We start from the raw sequence: 22,252 nt of genomic DNA on the forward strand, positions 1-22,252 counted from the left end.
CGCTTTGTTTGCTCTTGGCATGAGCAGTGGGGATTGAATGGTCACTGATTGCTGTCCTCGGTTGGGATTGCAGCTTGGCCTGTCAGTGTACTGCTGTTACAATCATGTTTATTTCATAAAGATGGCAACCAGGGGCACATTATAAACTAAATGACTGTCAGAAACATCGCCTCCATTTGTAATATGGTGAGTAGAAGTGTGTGGATAGCATGCTGGCTAGCTCTTACGTAATGATGATGGTTGAATGGCTTTCCTCACAATCAGGTGCATGACCTCATTTATGAGCTGATGTATGCATTGATCACCACTGTCATAACTAGACATATTTACATGCTGCTTTAAAGGAAAATATAACAGAATAAGTGATGTCCTCTTTATGTTCAGATATGTTGAGCATTTGTGTTGTTACTCTTGCATTTTTAAAGCATAAAACAGTCTCAGTGATAAAGAAGTTGGCTAATTTGTGTTTAAGGGTTCTCTCTGTAAATTTGTGTCTTTTTAAGATGTAAATGAGTGAATGTGTGCTTTGCATAGACGTTTGTGACCCTGGACCACAAATCCAGTCTTGAGTAGGCAAAAATACACTGTAATGCTCAAAATGATCGATTTTACTTTTATGCCAAAAATGACTAGGAAATTAAGTAAAGGTCATGTTCAATGAAGATATTTTGTACATTTCCTATTGTAAATATATCAAAACTTATTTTTTGATTAGTTCTATGCATTCCTAAGAACTTAAATTTGTTTCACCCTCAGATTCCAGGTTTTCAAAGAGTTGTATCTCGGCAAAATATTCTCCTATCCTAACAAACCATACATCAATGGAAAACCTATTTGTTCAGCTTTCAGATATATAAATATTATTTTTTTAAAATGTACCCTTATGACTGGTTTTTGTAGTCCAGGGTCGCATTTACTGTCTCTGTCTCATTTATTGCTCTGTTGTAAGCTTATCTAAAAATGTAACCTGTTAAAAGATTGTCTAATATGGAGCTGCTCTTAAAGGGATAGTTAACCCAAAATGAAAATTCTGTAATTAATTGCCCACCCTAATGTTGTTTCAAACCTTTAAGACCTTCGTTCATCTTTGAAACACAAATTAAGATATTTTTGATGAAATCCAAAAGCTTTCTGACCCTGCATAGACCGCAACCTAACTAACACATTCAAGGTCCAGAAAGGTAATAAGGATATTGTTAAAATAATGCATGTGATATCAAGCTACGAGAATGCTTTTTATCCACAAAGTTCATTTTTGGCTGAGCTATCCGTTTAATAATGTAGATCCCACAAAATGAACATTGCTGTAAAGGAGGTTGCTTCTTTTCATGCAGTTCAAATGAATGTGGACTGGATCTTTAAAACTTCATAAAAGATTAAACAACACCAAGAAAGTAGCCAGTATAGTCTTGTATGCTAATACAGCTTTGTAAACTGCTGGAATGGGATTGAGTTGAACATAGAAACTGGGCAGGTCTTTTTTTATTCTTGCTTTTGTGAACTACACATGTTATTTTGAGTGTTATTTATATACTACTGTAGTATTTATTCATATTTAGAATTAGGTTTTACTTTTATATTATTTTCAGTTTATTTTCACTGTTCTTCATTTTTAGGGTTGCAAAAGTGTGGGAAATTTCCAGTAAATTTTGGAAACTTTCCAGATTTTTTTGGGAATCTTCCTGGGATTTTTGGAAGGTTTCCGGAAATTTACTGTAAATTTTCCACCCCTTTGCAACCTTAGTAATTTTTAGTAATTTGTCAAGTGCTTTTGTCATTTTTATTACTGAGGTTTTGTGACTTTTATTAGTTTTTGTTTTTTTTCCCTATATTTTTTCTATAATATAAAATATTATTCATATTATAGAAATATATATTAGTGCATCAACTTGCACTTTATTTAACAAGGCATCATTTGTTCATCATTTTCATCTAACATTTGTATTCAATTTCATTTACAGAAAATGCATTTTTTTTTTTTTTATGATTTTAGTTAACCATAGCAACAGACTTAAAGGATTAGTTCACTTTCAGAACAAAAATTTACAGATAATGTACTCACCCCCTTGTCATCAAAGATTTTTGTGTCTTTCTTTCTTCAGTCATAAAGAAATAGGTTTTTTTTTTTTTTTTTTTTGAGGAAAACATTTCAGGATTTCTCTCCATATAGTGGACTTCTATGGTGCCCCTGAGTTTGAACTTCCAAAATGCAGTTTAAATGCAGCTTCAATGGGATCTAAATGATCCCAGCCGAGGAAGAAGGGTCTTATCTAGCGAAACAATCAATTGTTTTCTTTTTTAAAAATTGACAATTTATATACTTTTTAACCTCAAATGCATGTCTTGTCTAGCTCTTTGTGAAGTCTGTGTGTTCCAGTTAAAGACAAAGAAGATGCAAAGATCAAACGTCCTTTACAAAAATGGTAAAACAGAGATGTAGGACGATTTTGAAGTTGGAGGAGAAAATGAGATGAGAGTTTTTCGACATACCCTAACTGTTATCAACCAAAATACACAGAGTTTACGCAGAGCTAGACAAGACAAGCAATTGAGGTTAAAAAGTATATGAATTGTAAAAAAATTTTTAGAAAATAACAGATTGTTTCACTAGATAAGACATTATTTGAAGGCCCGTTGAAGCTGAATTTAAACAGCATTTTTGGAAACTTTGGGGCACCATAGAAGTCCATTATATGGAGAGAATTCCTAATATGTTTTCCTCAAAAAACGTAATTTCTTTGAAACTGCAGAAAGACATGAACATCTTGGATGACAATGGGGTGAGTACATTATCTGTACATTTTTGTTCTGGAAGTGAACTACTCCTTTAACCGGTTAATTAAATGCATGTTTAAAGTACGAATTGTTCATGAGCGTGACATTAGTGGATGTCAAGACTGAACAATGTCCTAAATTCAGTCCAAGTTCACCACAAAAAACTAAGGAGACTTGTAATATCACCATTACTGTAATTACATTACTTTGCAGTCCTTTTCTTTAGCTGTTTTAAAAGTTTTAAGATGGCTAGTGGGAGCAGAGCCCATTGTTTTACTGTATGTAATGCTGTAGTTTCTGTGGGATTTCTGACATTGCCTGAATATTTTAGTGCCAGAAACCAGCCTCGACCCACCGTCAATTGCTCATTCTTAGATAACTGCAGGTATTGTGTCAGTCTGAGCTAGATGTGGTTAGGAACACAAAACAGTGAATTATTGCCAGCATGAAGGGGCACAGACTTAACGTCTGACTGCTGTTTAGTGCTAGTTATGTAACCAATGACCGGACAGGGTTCATTTGTTCATTGGCTTGTTTTTTGGGGCCACATCTTAGTGGCTCATTGACCACGGATACAAGGCAAGCTAATGAAATGTTCTCTTTTACGTCTTCCATGTTCAGTCCCGCCTAAATGGCCTTCAATAGTGTGTTTCGTGCGCACAACTGCAAACCTGTCCCTTTAGTTTAAAAACATGGCTCAATTAACTGTACTTTAATTTGAGAACATGGCATCCATCACATGTGCTTCTGTCTTGCCTTATTATGTGTTTTTGTGTTTGCGTACGTGCTCATTTATGTGCTTTATGGACGGTTTCTAAGCAGAAACATAGCTGACAACTAGAAAATGCCCCCTATTTATAGTCAAATGTTGGCTGAAGTATCTTTACATTGTTTAGCCAACATAATGCCACTTCATTTTTCAAAGCCTTTGAGCTCAGCGGATTCGATAGCCCTCATGAGCAAATGCAGCCCATTACTTGCTTGTTGTTAATTATTATGGCCTAAAAATATTCAAGATCTTAAGTCTGTCCTGCACAATGCCGTATTTATATTTCAGTAGGCAATGGAGATCTATTAGTGCTGGAATTGAGGGTCTTCGTGGATTCATATTTCCTACAGATAAAAGGTTGCTGTCTTGTTTGGGTTAATAACACAAAACTAGACAATGCACAGAAACAGAGAGCGGCTATTTCCCATCTTTCAACTGTCAATCATGGTCTTGACTTCATTGGTGTATGACTTTGATCTCTGGATCTGATTGTGGTGTTTAGTCATTACCTGATCTGCTTATTCATAGTCATCTAGATATACTCAGGTTATAAAGATATGTTGGGATACAAAAGAGCGATCATATACACCGTTTGGGGTCAGTAAGTTTTTTTAGGTTTCTGAAATAAGTCTTTTATGCTGACCACAGCTGCATATATTTGATTCAAAATATAGTAGAAACTAAATAACTGTGTTCTATTTTAATATATTTTAAATGTCGTTTATTCCTGTGTAAGCTGAATTTCCAGCAGCGTTACTAAATCAAGTTATTAAGGTATTATTATCATCAGTGCTGAAAACAGTTTCTCTTTATATTTGTATGGAAACTGTGATACTTTATTGCTTGATTGATAAAAAGTTCAAAAATGCTGCGTTTTTCTTTTAAATAGAAATCTTTTGTAACAGTATACATGTCTTTATTGTCAATTGATCAATTTAATGCATCCCTGCTAAATAAAAAATATTAATTTCTTAAACTTTCGAACTGTAGTGCAATATTTGTCCCCTGAAATAGCCACCTTTTTAAGATTTTTAAGGGGAATTAAAGTTTTTATGATTATTATGTTATTAAAAATTTGTATAGCTATGTAAAATTACACTATTTCAATTAAACTTCATTGTTAATATGAATTATGTTGAGCAATAAAATAAAACATCAAAATTGAAATTTAAGTAATTAATGAACAAGGCATTATTAAACAATTATAGGAGCGTTTTTGTGTTTTTTTTTTTTTTTTGGTTTTGTTTTTTTAAGATGTTATATTAAATGGAATAACATTTTCCCTAATCATTTAGTATTAAATAAGCATTAAAGTTGGGCTACTGTTAATGTCAGAACTTTAAAATCCTTCCTATTTATTGAAACTGATCCACGAAATGGCTAATGTCTGATGCCAAAGCATGCTAAAATATGATAAGATATTTACATATAAATAATAACTATATACAGTGTTGGGAAGGTTACCTTGGAAATGTAATTGGTTGCAGATTACAAGTTACCATATTTAAAATGTAATAGGTATTTCAATTACTTTAGTAAAGTAACTGATTACTTTTTGATTACTTAAAAAAAAAAAAATTCCTAAACTGTTAATTTTCAAACATTTAAATCAGTTAAGGTTAACCTTACACTAGTACTTAACACTGATTACTCTCAGACTTTCATCCTTCATCACTTGAATTAAGATTATAATAATTTATTTTAAAGCACAACCACCACAAAATCAGACTGTTTTGAGGTGAAATACTGGTTTAAAATCATAAAAACATAAAAGTTTAATAGTTATGATGCTGTTTTTGAAATAAAGCTTTTGCATAGCTATGTGACAAGAAACACTGGCATCTAACAATGCCTTGGAAAAAAAGTTAAACGTAAATAGATTATATATACAAACCTAAATAGGAAGTTATCCTATCCTAAACTCCTGAAATCATTGGTGTCTCATATTCAAGAGCTGTCAATGCAATATTGGTAAGAGATCAATTCTAAACTGCATGTGTGTAATTGAACATTTTCAGATGTAACCACCTTTTGTACATATGCAAAAGTAATTGCTCAATTTTCTCAGTAAATGTAACAGATCACAGTTACTTTTTTTGTAAATAAATTGTGTATTATTATGTGAATATGTTACATTCAGTGACATTTCTGGCCCTGTTCTAGGTTCAAAGAATAAAGAGTGAAAACTTGTAATACATAGATGTGGCTGGTACCTTATGAATAGTGAATTTATCTCTTGTACACTCTAAAAAATAAAGGTTCTTCACAATGCCATAGAAGAACCTTTTGTCTAAATGGTTCCATAAAAAACCTTAAACATCTGAAGAACCTTTCTTTTTCACAAAAGGTTTTTCATTGCAAAAGAAGGTTCTTCAGATTCTAAAAAGGTAAGAAAGAGATGGTTCTTTAAAGAACCTTTAACTGAATGGATCTTTATGGAATCAAAAATGGTTCTTCTATGGCGTCGCTTGAGGAACATTTTAAAGTACCTTTATTTTTAAGAGTGTAGTCTGTCACTGGTTTTAGTGTTACAAGAAGAGAAAATATTCAGATGTAACTCTCTTTTTTACATATGCATAAGTAACTAATTTAATTTAATTTTTCCTCAGTAACTGTAACAGATTACAGTTACGTTTATTTTGTAAATAAATTACGGAATTCTGTTACATGTAACTAGTTACATCCATAAAATCACTTACTACTTTGTTACATTCAGTGACATTTCTGGCCTTGTTCTAGGTAAAAGTTCAAAGAATAAAGAGTGAAAACTTGTAATACAGCTGTGGCTGGTATATGAACAGTGAATTTATCTCTTGTGCACTCTTAAAAAATAAAGGTTCTTCACAATGCCATAGAAGAACCTTTTATGTCTAAATGGTTCCATAAAAAACCTTAAACATCTGAAGAACCTTTCTTCTTCACAAAAGGTTTTTCATTGCAAAAGAAGGTTCTTCAGATTCTAAAAAGGTAAGAAAGAGATGGTTCTTTAAAGAACCTTTAACTGAATGGATCTTTATGGAATCAAAAATGGTTCTTCTATGGCATCACTTGAGGAACCTTTTAAAGCACCTTTATTTTTAAGAGTGTATGTGTCACTGCAGTGTTACAAGAAGAGAAAACGTCCGTTCGGAGGCCAAAGTGAAACTCAGATTCAGTTACATTCTCTCAGGGATTCTTATCCAGCATCACTTCCTGCTTAGTTGTTCTATCCATTATTAAGGCTTTGTGTAGCGTGTGTATTACAACTTCAATTTCACGTCACTCAGTTGCTGATAAATTGTAACGTTGCAACACTTGATCTTGGATCTTAGATTTCTAAAAAGCATATACCTAACTGAATGTTAAAAAGCAAATAAGCGTAGGTTTGATTTGCATTATCATATACGAGATGAGTCATTCTCCAGCTGAAAGTACATCGTTTGTTTTTTTTTCCGGCATATTTCCATTTTGGTGGCTTAATGTCACATCATTGAGTTTTAGAGAAAGAAAACTTCAGAAATAAATGCCTTTAAATTATAGCTGTGAGTTTTAAAATGTGATGTATGAGAATGAATATTCAGTGTAAAGCTAAAGTGTAATTGCAGAGTCTTACTTTTCCTCTCTCTTTCTGTCGTTTCAGGGCACCAATGCCTCTGCTCTGGAGAAAGACATTGGTCCAGAGCAGTTCCCTATTAATGAACACTACTTTGGTTTGGTCAATGTAAGTATTACAGAGTGCCAGACTAACCCTTAAACAGACACATGGCTTTCCATGTGAGCCAGTGGGAGCAAAAAAATATTGCACATGCACATGGTAACAGTTTGCATATTTGTTGAGTGAAACATTGAGTAGCTTGGTTTTCTCATTTTTGTTCATGTTATCATGCCTAACAACATCAATTTAAGGAACGCCACAGCGTCGAAACAAAACCGCCAGTGAAAAAGCGCAGTTCACAACCTTGGCTAATCATTTTATTTGTTATTTATTTTCAAGAGACGTGAGTGGTTTATTTGTACTCTTCTGCAAAATATATTAGCACTTGATTTTCACTGCGGAACATGTCAGCTTGAATTTATTCGTGCTGCCGTTAATGAACGTGTTACTGTTCAGTCTTAAAGCTGAATCTTTCAGGTCAAGCTGCCTCTTTTGTTTTGGCAGTACAGTTAATTCAGTAATTCATAGAATCGTCAGGAGATCCAATGAAATCAGGTCACAGTTGTTGTTTTTCTTACTGTCACTTATTTAGATTAGGAAAAAGTCCACATAAATTAGGTCAGAGTTATTGTTGTTTATTTTTCTTTATTAAGATTCATCTGAGTATTTTTTAGTCTGGTCTAATGAGAATTGCTTTAATTTTAATTTAGAATTTACTGGCATCATGATGTGATGATAAAACAAAGCAATTAACTTGAGAGACTTGATTAGTGTGATACCACCAACATTATGTGTCTGACTATATATGTGACCCTGGACCACAAAACCAGTCTCAAGTCGCTGGGGTATATTTGTAGCAATAGCCAAAAATACATGGTATGGGTCAAAATTATATTTTTTTCTTTTATGCCAAAAATCATTAGGGAATTAAGTAAAGATCATGTTCAATCAAGATTTTTTGTAAAATTCCTATCGCAAATATATCAAAATGTAATATGCATTGTTAAGAGCTTAATTTGGACAACTTTAAAGGTGATTTTCTCAGTATTTTGATTTTTTTGCACCCTCAGATTCCAGATTTTCAAATAGTTGTATCTCAGCCAAATATTGTCCTATCCTAAAAAAACATACATCAATAGAAAGCTTATTTATTGAGCTTTCATATGATGTATACATCTCAGTTTTGTAAAATTTTACCTTATGACTGGTTTTGTGGTCCAGGGTCACATATTAGAATGACGCACAGAAAACTGTGGAATTCCTGCAGACAAGTTTATATCTGCATCCTTAAATTTAAGCATCAGGGTTAAATATGTAACATTGTAAACAAAGGCGAGATTTTCATTTTGGTAAACTCTGTGTACACAAACAATGCTCTCAATGCTCGAGTTCATGTGTAGAGACCCAGGCGATACTTCGAGCAAAGTTTCATGGTGTGTCGAGCCTTCTTAGTGTTGTAAAAATATCGATTTTGATGCGCTCAAATTTATGCCCCTAGTACTCCCATTCACCGGCCATTGACCACAAAACAAAATCACGGTCAATCTCAAAAACGGCTCATTTGTCGTAATTATGCTTTTAGATATAAGTTTGTCTCGTTTACAGTAAAACAAACAGCCCAGGTTGCATTTTGGCAATAGTTATCCTTTAATTTGGACCACTTTAAAAGCAATTTTCTTAATATTTAGATTTTGCATCCTCAGATTCCAGATTTACAAATAGTTGTATCTCGGCCAGATATTGTCCATCAATGGAAAGCCTATTTATTCAGCTTTCAGATAATATATAAATCTCAATTTCTAAATATAACATTATTGGGGTCGCTTTAACCCACAGACGTGAAAAACAACCCACGGCAACAGTTTTAAAGAAGCCAAATTCTGTGGATTTGGCAACACTGATTGTTGGCATACTAGGCAACATTTGTATGCAAACACCATCTAAAAGTGAATTGTGCATCCGATGTCCACTTTAACAGTTAAACTATTTTAATTCTAAACACACTGTTACCAAGAAAAATGTAACACTGCAAAATATGATGTTAACCTGAAAATACTTGTAATAAGACCACACAGTGTTAAGGTTCAGCACATTTGCCTATAATCAAAAGTGAGAAGTGTTTTTGTTTATTTTGTTTTCATGTTCAGTCAATTTCAATCTCAATCTCAACCCTGTTCTTGTGCCCTCCTCTTATTCGGTAATTTTCTGTCATCCCTCTGCTTTCGCTGTCAATTAAAATGCCAAAAAGCCCCTAAAACAACTCCATTGTCAGTGTGAACGAACAGGAAGGGTTTTTGGAAGGGAAACAATGCTTTGTTGTCACAGTAACAGCAAGTGCTGCTCTTTCAGCCTGTGCAGGTCATGTTTATAAAGAGCTTTAGCTTCCACCATGAATTTTATTCAGCCCTTTCATTTGCTTTTAGTGGTGAGCAGGGAGTTTTTCTTCGTCTTTCTTGATTGTAAATGTCTCCACATGCAGATCCACATTTGGTCGGGATCTTTGCGTTTGACCCGTGTGTGTTTCTTCCCTGGCACGTTTCCAGCATGCACCGTTCCAGATTTTATCTCTCGGTTTCATAGATCAGATTTAATTGCATCCCAAGTGTCCTTTGTTTGTTTCCCGCTCAGGGATTGATTAGCTCAGCCTGAATGAATTCCTGTCTCTGTCTTTTTCTCTAGTTTGGGAACACATGCTACTGTAACTCAGTGTTGCAGGCTCTGTATTTCTGCCGGCCGTTCAGGGAGAATGTGTTGGCGTATAAAGTCCAGCAGAAGAAGAAGGAGAACCTTCTCACCTGTCTGGCCGACCTCTTCCACAGCATCGCCACGCAGAAGAAGAAGGTGGGCGTGATACCTCCCAAGAAGTTCATCTCACGTCTGCGGAAGGAGAACGGTGAGGGTTTGAGGTTTGGCTGGTTAACATGGCCTAGTTAAACACTCACAAGTTATTGAGGCCAAAAAAAAATCTTTCTCCATTGACGTCCATTTAAAAGTAGCTGTGTGTTTGGATCAAATAGATCATTTTGCAATATCTAATGTTATATATAAATATGTGACCCTGGACCACAAAATGAGTCTTAAGTAGCACAGGTGTATTTGTAGCAATAGCTAAAAATACATTGTACAGGTCAAAATTATGGATTTTTCTTTTATGCCAAAAATCGTTAGGATATTAGGTAAAGATATTTTGTAAATTTCCTACTGTAAATATTTTTTAGCATTTTTGATTAGTAATATGCATTGCTAAGACTTTCATTTGGACAACTTTAAATGTGATTTTCTTTCTTCTGTGATTTTTTTATTTATTTTTTATTTATTTTGCATCTTCAGATTCCAGATTTTTATCTTGGCCAAATATTTTCCTAACCTTTAGTTTTTTTATTACATTTTCATTCAATAAGAATATGTTAAATTGGTCAAAAGTAAAAGCAAATCCTTTTACATTTTTACAAAAAAAAAAAAATAATAATCAATGATGAGAAATCATCAAAGAATCCTGAAAAGAAATGGGAATCTTGTCACATTGAAGACTGCAGGAATAAATTAAATTTAAAAATGTATTCAAATAAAAAAACAGTATATTTAAATTGTAATAAAATGTTAGAATATCTTACTTTATTTTTAAAAAAGGAAAAGAAAGAAAAGATTAAATAAATTCAATAAACTGATGAGCATAAGAGATTCTTTCCCCCAAAACTTTAATAGCATTGAATAGATGTCACAGTAAAAGTTTTTTTTCTAAATTCCTATTTTCATTGTATTTTTTCTGTATTCTATTTTAATAAAATTGTATTAATCCATGTCTAATCAATTTTTATAAATGTTTTATCATTATTAATGATAAATCATTAGAACTGTGCTAATCAAATGAATTCATAAAAAAATTATAATGTAATTTTTTTCAAATTTGCATTAGTTCCTGTGATGCCATCAGCCAATCATCATTATCAAGACATCATTTTTCTGAAGCACCATAATTATTAATCACAATGCCTTTACGGCTCAAATAATTGTCTTAAAATTTAAATCAGCAACTGAGTGCCTATAAACAAATTGACAGAATTCAAATTATTGTGGAGCCTTCATGAATGGTAACGAATTGCTCAGAAATGTGTGGAACAACATGTTTTCAATGTCACTGAATGAGTGACACATTCACAAAAGTAACACATTGAACAGACTGTATTTCTTTCCCATTTATCCTTCAGATAATGTTCAGTACAATGTCTGCTCTGACTAAGCCATCTGTTTACTGTTATTTTGTCATGCCAGAATCACACAATACTGCCAAAATGTTTTTAGATATATTTGGTTGACAATTTGTTAAATATATACAGAAAAACATGTTTATTTAAAATCTGCTTGTGTATCCAATATATGCAAAGATTGATGATAAAGATGTTAACATAAGTTTGTAGGCAACTACTAGAGCAGTAGCTAGGGTTCAGACAGGAGACTGTAAAAAATCAAACCTGTCTAAACCTGTAAGAAGTAAAGTCGGAATTCCGAGGGAAAAATCTGAAGTGTAAAATATAAACTCGGAATTCGGTGAAATCTGATTAGCAAGAAGTAAACTCGGAATTCAGAGGGAAAAAATCTGAAGTGTAAGAAGTAAACTCGGAATTCCAAGGAAAAAAATCTGAATTGCAAAAAGTAAACTTGGAATTCAGAGGGAAAAAATCTGAAGTGTAAAATATAAACTCGGAATTCAGTGAAATCTGATTAGCAAGAAGTAAACTCGGAATTCAGAGGGAAAAAATCTGATGTGTAAGAAGTAAACTCGGAATTCCAAGGAAAAAAATCTGAAGTGTAAAATATAAACTCGGAATTCAGTGAAATCTGATTAGCAAGAAGTAAACTCGGAATTCAGAGGGAAAAAATCTGAAGTGTAAGAAGTAAACTTGGAATTCCAAGGAAAAAAATCTGAATTGCAAAAAGTAAACTCGGAATTCAGAGGGAAAAAATCTGAAGTGTAAAATATAAACTCGGAATTCAGTGAAATCTGATTAGTAAGAAGTAAACTCGGAATTCAGAGGAAAAAATCTGAATTGCAAAAAGTAAACTCGGAATTCAGAGGGAAAAAATCTGAAGTGTAAAATATAAACTCGGAATTCAGTGAAATCTGATTAGTAAGAAGTAAACTCGGAATTCAGAGGGAAAAAAATCTGAAGTGTAAGAAGTAAACTCGGAATTCCAAGGAAAAAAAATCTGAATTGCAAAAAGTAAACTCGGAATTCAGAGGGAAAAATCTGAAGTGTAAAATATAAACTCGGAATTCAGTGAAATCTGATTAGCAAGAAGTAAACTCGGAATTCAGAGGGAAAAAATCTGAATTGCAAAAAGTAAACTCGGAATTCAGAGGGAAAAAATCTGAAGTGTAAAATATAAACTCGGAATTCAGTGAAATCTGATTAGTAAGAAGTAAACTCGGAATTCAGAGGAAAAAATCTGAAGTGTAAGAAGTAAACTCGGAATTCCAAGGAAAAAAATCTGAATTGCAAAAAGTAAACTCGGAATTCAGAGGGAAAAAATCTGAAGTGTAAGAAGTAAACTCGGAATTCCAAGGAAAAAAATCTGAATTGCAAAAAGTAAACTCGGAATTCAGAGGGAAAAAATCTGAAGTGTAAAATATAAACTCGGAATTCAGTGAAATCTGATTAGCAAGAAGTAAACTCGGAATTCAGAGGGAAAAAATCTGAAGTGTAAGAAGTAAACTCGGAATTCCAAGGAAAAAAATCTGAATTGCAAAAAGTAAACTCGGAATTCAGAGGGAAAAAATCTGAAGTGTAAAATATAAACTCGGAATTCAGTGAAATCTGATTAGCAAGAAGTAAACTAATATAAATTGTAAGATATTAACTCGGAATTCTGAGAAAAAAAAACTGAATTGCAAGAAGTTAAATTGGAATTCCAAGAAAAAAAGTAAACTCAGAATTCAGAGAGGGGGGGAATTGAATTGCAAGTAATCTCGTAATTCCGAGGAAAAAAACATCTGAAGTGCAAGTTGTAAACTTGGAAATCAAATGAGGAAAAAATCTGAATTGCAAGAAGTAAGCTCATAATTCAGAGGGGAGAAAATCTGGATTGCAAGAAGTCGGAATTTAGTGGGAAAAAAATTCTGAGTTGTAAGATATAAACTCGGAATTCCGAGAAAAAAAAAATCAGAATAGCAAGAAGTAAACTTGGAATTTAGCTTGTGTTCAGACAGGAGACTGTGAAAAATCAAACCTGTCCTTGCTAACAGTAAGCCTCTGTGTGAAATGCTGAAGAAGAAGCAGGTGTAACAGATCAGGTGTGTGTGTTTTGAGGCAGAAGGGAGGGATAATATGTAGTATAAAAGAGGATTTGTTCTTCAGTCTCATTCCAGAAAATGCCCTCGCTATGAATTAACAATACAGAGTAGACCTCTTTCAGAGAGACATCACTTCAGCAGCTATGCACACACACACTTACACACACAAAGTTAGCTTTATGATTGCACATGCTAGACAAGAGTTAATGACCTTTTTAATATAATTAATTGGAACATTAACTGAAACAGCCTGGTTTTTAACATGATTTGTGCTATAAAAGCAAAGATTACGAAACCATGTCAGATGATTTGAAACATGCTATTGAAACTTAATCTTGTCAAACACTTTTGAAGATAATAGTTTAATATATCTTTGTACGCCTCTTCCAAATTGTGATGTACAGTGAAACAGATTATCTGAAAGAAAAAGAAAAAACTAAGGCAAGGACTTGATTCTGTTATCAGATATTGATTGGATTGAGGCAGATCTGAATGCCATTTTATTGTCATTTATGGAATTGCCAGCTAATTTTTTTGCTCTCTGGCTCTTCCTGTAGACCTGTTTGATAACTACATGCAGCAAGATGCCCATGAGTTCCTGAACTACCTGTTGAACACGGTGGCTGACATCCTGCAGGAGGAGAAGAAACAGGAGAAACAGAATGGACTATTAAAGAAAAACGGCACTGCCATCGCCACGGACACAGAGCCAGAACAGAACAAGGCTGAGCCCACCTGGGTTCACGATATCTTCCAAGGCACGCTGACCAATGAGACGCGCTGTCTCAACTGTGAGACGGTATGAGTGTTGCTATGTTTAGTGTTTGCTTTATACACAAATGCTAATGTTGGCAGTTCTGCACTTCAGTTTACAACCCTGGCAGAATCTGCAAGATAATGAACAAAATATTTATCTCATTATTAATTGGTTTGGATTTTATTGTTTTATTTGTTGAATTGTTTTGTTTTTATTTAATACTGAGAGAATTCAGAGGGGGGGGGAATCAGAATTGCAAGAAGAAAACCCGGAATTCTGAGGTAAAAAAAGAAATCTGAATTGCAAGAAGTAAATTCAGAATTCAAAGGAAAAAAAAATCAGAATAGCAAGTAGTAAGCTCAGAATTCAGGGGAAAAAATCAGAATTGCAAAAAGTAAACTTGGAATTCAAAGGAAAAAAATCTGAATTGCAAGAAGTAAATTCGGGTTTCAGAATTCTGGAGAAATCTGAATTGTAAAAAGTATACTCGGAATTCAGAATTCCAAAAAAAAATCTGAATTGTAAGATATAAACTTTAATATAAGTGGTATTTATAAATTTGGAACTTTGAGAAAAAAATCAGAAATGTGAGAAGTAAACTCAGAATTCAGAGAAAAAATATCCGAATGGCAAGAAGTAAACTGTTGTATAAATTGTAAGATATAAACTCAGGATTCTGAGGGTAAAAAAACTGAATTGCAAGAAGTAAACTCAGGAATTCTGAGAGAAAAAAAGAGAATTATTAGATATAAATTCAGAATTCCGAGAGAAAAAAAAATCTGAAATGTGAGAATCAAAATTAGAATGTAGAGGAAAAAATCAAAATTGTAAGAAACTCAAAATTCAGAGAAAAATATCTGAATTGCAAGAAGTAATATCGGAATTTTGAGGGGAAAAAAAAAAACTGAATTGCAAGAAGTAAACTTGGAAAAAAGTAATCTTGGAATTCTGAGAAAAAAATCTGAATTGTAAGATATAAACTGTAATATAAATTGTAAGATATAAACTCGAAATTCAGAGGAAAAAATCAGAATTGCAAAAAGTAAACTTGGAATTCAGAAAAAAAAAAATCAGAAATGTAAGATATAAACTCGGAATTCAGAGACAAAAATCTGAATGGCAAGAAGTAAACTTGGAATTTAGAGAAGAAAAATCTGACTTGTAAGACATCAGATTGGAATTCAGTGGGGGAAGAAGTAGTCGTAAATTTGGAATGCGGAGAAAAAATGTCCAAATTCTGATTTTTATATCTTGTAATTCTGTTTTAATTTAAAAAAAAGTCTGAAATATATACCAATATATAGAATTGGGAGAAAAAAAAAATATTATTATTATTATTTTTGCAGAATATACAAAAATATGTTTTGCAATTCTGCAAGGGATTTGTAAATGTATGAGCAAAGCTGTATTTCATTTTTCAGTAATATTGGAGTACTCTTCTGTCAGACAGACAAAAAAGACTGTTAGATTTTTTTTTTTTTTCTGTGTGGTCTTACACAACATTAATCATTTGAACTTTACAGCCTATGGAAAGAAACTACCATCTCTCTACTGTGCGGCCCACTTTTCAATCTTTTCTCTTGATTAACCTACTTTTCTTTTACATTAACACTACAGTTGAGTGCTAACACATCACCACACGCCAGAGTTTTAACACATCCGCACTCGTGTCTTTCTGCAATAAGTGCAAGCCAACAGGAGACAATCAGGTCAATAAAGCGCAACCCGTTCACCTTAACCAACTGAAACTGTTCGTAGAAAAGGGGCGAAAAATGAAAAAATGCTTGACAACTAATATTGTCTCTGTGGGTGGCGAGATCAGTTTCTCAGCATATAAGTGCTTTGTGAACTCACATGCTCCCTTTGTTTTTACAGGTCAGTAGCAAGGATGAAGACTTTTTGGATTTGTCTGTAGATGTTGAGCAGAACACTTCAATAACACACTGTCTCAGGTAAACATAAATGCACATTGACTATAACATACACTATATTGCCAAAAGTATTTAGACACCCCCTTGTAATGAACTGGTTTGACTACTTTAGTCATTTTCATGTGTGCAAATCTTTTAAGTACAAAATTATATTCTAAGGAATTGTGTTTTTATAGCAATTGATTGAAATGATTGATTCAGTCAGTGTGGAAGAACTTGACTGGTCTGAATGAAGCAAAGTCCTAATCCCAGCTAAACACCTCTGGAGTGACTCTAAATGCAGATCTTGAGCCAAAGACTCATCACCAAACACCAATGACTTGTACATATGGGTACACCCATTTTAGACACTTCCAAAACAGAGAAAGAAATAAAAAAAAAAATGTAATGCATGAATTATGTTTCCATCTTTGTTGCCACAGTTTTCAAAGTGCCTTTTTCTGTTCTAAAGAAGGGAGTGTCCCAATACTTTTGTCCATAAAGTGTATGTACAAGTCATTGGTTTTGGAGGTTTTGGCTCAAGGTCTGCATTTAAAGTCACACCAGAGGTATTCAGCCGAGATTAGGACTTTCCTTTCCTTTTCCTTTCTTAATAATGTGCTTGTTGGCAAGTTTCGCTGATAAACACGTTTAAAGTAAACATTACAGCTCGTAATCCCTCAGCAGAGAGGGGCGGGGCGAGCAGAGCTCATTTGCAATTAAATGTCCCATGCAATAAAATGAGCTGATATTTTGCAGAGCTGATTTTGACAAGGTAAAAGGGTGTTTTTTTTTTTTTACACTACTATTGAGAATTTTTAACCAAAGTATTTTATAGGGCATCCGATGACCCCTTTAATGTTTATACTGATGGAAATTACTAAAGTAGTCAAACCTGTTCATTGAAAGGGGGTGTCCCAACACTTTTGGCAATATAGTGTATGTACAAGTCATTGGTTTTTGGTTTTGGAGCTTTTGGCGCAAGGTCTGCATTTAAAGTCACACCAGAGGTGTTCAGCTGAGATTAGGACTTTGCTTTCTTCAGAGCAATCAGGTTCTTCCACACTGACTGAATCAATCATTTCTTTTTGAACCTTGCCTTATACACAGAAGCATGGTCCTGTTCGAATAGAAAAGTGTCCCATCCAAATGATTGCTACAAAATTAGAAGCACACAATCCCCTAGAATATAATTATATGCTTAAACATTAAGATTTATACTGATGGAAATTACTAAAGTAGTCAAACCTGTTCATTGAAATACTTTTGGCAACAGTAAACACATGCAAATGTACACAACCAGTTGTTTTTTCAGTTTTTAAGCTCTTTAATAGATGTTTTGTCTGATGGCTTTTACAGGGACTTCAGTAATACAGAGACCCTGTGCAGTGAGTATAAATACTACTGTGAGATGTGCTGTAGCAAACAAGAGGCACAGAAACGGTAAGCATCAGTGTGCAGGAAGTGTATTGATATACTTCAAGACAATGTTGCTTAATACACTGTCATGTGATTGTGTGTATGTTGCAGTATGCGTGTGAAGAAGCTTCCCATGATCCTGGCTCTTCATCTGAAGCGCTTTAAGTACATGGAGCAGCTGCATCGGTACACTAAACTGAGCTATCGCGTGGTCTTTCCACTGGAGCTCCGCCTCTTCAACACCTCCGTAGACGCCGTCAACCTCGACCGCATGTACGACCTCGTCGCTGTGGTGGTCCACTGTGGCAGGTATGGGAACTGTCAAACATGTGCGTCTGCAGTATATAAAAACAAACTGTCTTGACACAGTCTGCCATGTAGGTACATTAAGTCATATATTTTAAATACTAACCATATAAGCAGTTGGGAGTCTCAACAAGCTATGGTGTAAATATATTTGCCATAGTGTGAAAGTACACTGTAATGGTGATGTTTTTCTTTAAGAATAAAGCAGAATAAATTATATGGAAGCCTGTTTCTGCCACTGAATAATAAACTTTTTTTTTTTTTTAGAATTGCGTGATATAAACTTGATGCGAGTATAAAGTTAATTGCAATTCTGAGAAAAAAAAATCAGTATTGTAAGTATATATCTTGCAATTCAAACTTTACCAGAATTGCAACTTTATTTCTCAGAAATGACACTTTTCTCACTAATGCGAAATTGTACCTTGCGATTCTGACCCATTTCTTGCAATTGCGAGTTTATATCTCACAATTCTGACTTTTTTCTCAGATATAATTGTGAGATATAAACTCTCAATTGCATGTTATAAAGTCAGAATTGTGAGATAAATGCAGAATTCTAAAGAAAAAAATCTGAATTCTGAGTTTATATTGACTTTATTTCTCAGAATTGTATAACTTTATAACTCACAATTGAGTTTATATGACACAATTCTGACTGCATTTCCCAGATTGTGCTTTGTATCTCCCAATTATGACTTTTCTTGCGGTTACAAGTTATGACTTTTTTCTCAGAATTGTAAGATAGAAACTCGCAATTGCTTGTTATATAGTCAGTTTATATTTCTTAATTCTGACTTTATTTCTCAGAATTGTGAGATAGAAACTCGCAGTTGCATGTTATAAATTTAGAATTGCAAGATAAATGTGCAATTCTAAGAAACAATTCTGAATTGTGAGTTTATTTCAAATGTATTTCTCACAATTGTGACTTTATTTCTATATTATACTATAACTATAACTCACAATTGCAAATTTATATTATGCAATTCTGTCTGCATTTCAGAGATTGTGCTTTGTATCTCCCAGTTATGACTTTTCTTGCAATTGCCAGATATATTTAGCAATTTTGACTTTTTTCTCAGAATTGTAAGATAGAAACTCGCAATTGCGTGTTATATAGTCAATTTATATCTCTTAATTCTGACTTTTTTCTCAGAATTGTGAGATATAAACTCTCAATTGCATGTTATAAAGTCAGAATTGTAAGATAGAAACTCGCAATTGCTTGTTATATAGTCAGTTTATATTTCTTAATTCTGACTTTATTTCTCAGAATTGTGTGCTTTATATCTTGCAATTATGACTTTTTTCTCAGAATTGTAAGATAGAAACTCGCAATTGCGTGTTATATAGTCAGTTTATATCTCTTAATTCTGACTTTTTTCTCAGAATTGCAACTTTATTTTCTGAATTGCAATGACGCAATTTCCTTTTTATTTTATTTTATTCAGTTGCTGAAATGGAGTTCCGTTAAATGAATTAGAAAAAAAGGTTTTAATGTCTTGTTGCATATTTTATGGTAGAATAAAAAAAAATATCCATTGTCTAAGTATTAAAAAAATAAGTTGATTTCCTTCAAAAACTAAAACTCTTCCTTTGTAAATGTGTGTGTTAGTGGACCAAACAGAGGGCATTACATCACCATTGTGAAGAGTCACGGCTTCTGGCTGCTGTTTGATGATGACATTGTTGAGGTATGAATCTTACATACTTATATTTATACATATCTATTCAAAAGAATGAGGTCAGTCGGATTTTTTGGAAAATAAGTTATTACTTTTTGCAAGAATGGTTCTAAATTGATTAAAAGTGACAGTGAAGAAATGAAGTTACAAAAGATTTCTAGTTCAAGTAAATCCTGTTCTTTTGAGCTTTATATCCATTAAAGAATCCTGACAGAAATGCTTTACAGTTTTCATCATTGATAATAATAAGAAATGTTTCTTGAGCAGCAAATCAGCATATTAGAATGATTTCTGAATCATGTGACACTGAAGACTGGAGTAATGATGCTGACAATTCAGCTTTGCATCACAGGAATAAATTACATTTTAAGATATTTAAATAGAAAAGAGTTATTTGACATTTATACTGTATTTTTGATCAAGAAATTGTGCCTTAGTGAACATAAGAGACTTAAAAAAACATAAAAACCCTAAACTTTTGAATGTCAGTATATAAACCCTAATGCATGCTTTTTCTCACCTCATCTTTTTTTCTCTGTCTATTCCTCTCCATTTCTCTCACAGAAAATTGATGCACAGGCGATAGAGGAGTTCTATGGTTTGACTTCTGACATTTCCAAGAACTCTGAGTCAGGATACATCCTGTTCTATCAGTCTAGAGAATGAAGGAGCAAAGGGGGAACAAATAAAAAGCAGAGAAGGAACGCAAGAAGAGATCAAAAGGAAGGGTACATGTGAAGACGACATCCGCTAGAATCCTTTTCCACATCCCTCTCCTTTTTCCTCATCTCATACTCAGGGTCTCCAGCTGAGACTGAGTGCCAAAAGCCCTCTGTAAACCCATTTGCCAATATGACATTTCCCAGAAGTCCCATTCTCGCTGCACTCTGGGGGGGGAACAAAGACAAAACAAAAAACACATCTTCAAATCTGACCCTCAAGTCAGTCACCTGCATCTGGAAGGCACTTTATAAACAAAAACGACAATAAGTAGAACACAAAAGCAACACAACAACAAAAATCACAACATATTCAACTACAATACTTGTGAAAACTTGAAGGAATCAAAAAGCTACAAAAGGAGCAACGAGTCCTGGTACTCTAGCAAGAGTCACTGCTTCTGTTCGTTCAGTGTCCAGGAAAGTGCCTCTCATCCTGGGTATCTGAAACCAGGAGGAGGGTTTCTCTCTCCATCTCTGGCTTAAGGTCACTTTAGATGTTCCATACTGTGATGCCCACTCATCAGTCCTCCTTCGTACAACTTTTAACCAATAGCTGATGAATCTGCACATCCTAGTTCAGTCCTGGTCATCGGAGGGGCTGTTTGCACTGTGTGACAATTTGTTTTGGATTTTGGCATGTGTTGGAATGATTAGGATTAGGATTCTGAGCGGTCTGTTACATGTGTGTGTGTGTGTGTGTGTGTGTGTGTGTCTTTAGTCATTGCTTTTCATCCAGAAATAGCTGCAGTCTTGTTACCTGGAGAGTTTTTTAAAACTTCTCCTATTGAATTCTTTACTCTCCTCCAGTAACAAAGAAAAAAGGGCAGAATTGCAAGGCTGAAATGCTGCTTTAGTCTCCCTTGCATTCTTGTATAACATTTTGTTGTTACCTAACTTTTATTATAGGTAATGGCCTTACATAGACAACCTTGTAGTCAGCGCTTGTTGTTAAGGTCACCCAAATCTGACGGTCCTGACTTCATCCCACAAAGCAGTCAGCGTCACCCTCACCTTTAGTTCCTGCTTTAGTTCCTCCAGTTGAGTTGAATCCATCTTTTTACTCTTGAATAGATGTCGTAACTTGGTCCCTGGTCATTTTTTTTAAACATGATGTGGCATTTGATGTTATCATTACTTTCAGGTGTTAAAGGAATAGTTCACCCAAAAATGAACATTTACTCAGGCCATCTACACTCTTAAAAATAAAGGTGCTTAAAAGGTTCTTCACAGCGATGCCATAGAAGAACCATTTTTGGTTCCACAAAGAGCCATTCAGTCAAAAGCTCTTTAAAGAACCATCTCTTTCTTAGCTTTTTATAATCTGCAGAACACAAAAGAACCTTTTGTGAAACAGAAAGGTTCATCAGATGTTAAAGATTCTTTATGGAACCATTCAGAGAGAAAAAAGGGTTATTCTATGGCATTGTGAAGCACCTTTATTTTTAGTGTAAGATTGTTTCTTCATCAAAACAGATTTGGAGATTTTTAAAAATTACATCACTTTCTTACTAATGGATCCTTTGCAGTGAATAAGTGCTGGTAGAGTGAGAGTTAAAAGAGATGATAAAAACATCACAAGTAATCCACATGACTGTTAATGACTTGTGAAGAGATGCAAGTTAGTAAAAACCAATTCATCAAGATGTTTTTCAAACCATTGCTTCCAGCTAAAATGTCTGTAATACTGCTTTCTCCAGTGATAAAGTTTGTCTCGTCTGAATCAGGAGAGAAATATAAACTGATCAAGCATTCAAAACAAATATGAACAAATATGTCGATGAATTTTGATGTCAGAGGATAGCAGGGGATGGAAGCATTGTTATAAAATAAGGACTTGTATTTAATCTAAAAGCAATGGTTTGAGTTTAAAACATCATTCTAATGAATTTATTACAGACATGCAGCTTTTCACCTTCATAAGACATTACTTTTGGATTTTGATTACTTGTGCATTATTGTTTTTTAGCGGCTGTTTAGACT

General features: G+C 33.8%; 1 protein-coding gene across 1 annotated transcript; it reads left to right on the top strand.

Annotated features, from left to right (window-relative positions):
- The first annotated feature begins 144 nt into the window (after positions 1-144).
- Positions 145-20,857, top strand: LOC141283267 (ubiquitin carboxyl-terminal hydrolase 46). The gene is made up of 9 exons (XM_073816555.1): positions 145-186; positions 7,164-7,244; positions 9,858-10,071; positions 14,028-14,269; positions 16,103-16,179; positions 17,497-17,580; positions 17,668-17,865; positions 19,481-19,559; positions 20,115-20,857. The coding sequence occupies exons 1-9, from the start codon at positions 151-153 to the stop codon at positions 20,214-20,216; spliced, it is 1,113 nt and encodes a 370-aa protein (XP_073672656.1). The 5' UTR covers positions 145-150; the 3' UTR covers positions 20,217-20,857.
- Positions 20,858-22,252: the final 1,395 nt, after the last annotated feature.

Source organism: Garra rufa, chromosome 13 (assembly GCF_049309525.1).
Source record: "Garra rufa chromosome 13, GarRuf1.0, whole genome shotgun sequence".
Classification (NCBI taxonomy): Eukaryota; Metazoa; Chordata; class Actinopteri; order Cypriniformes; family Cyprinidae; genus Garra; species Garra rufa.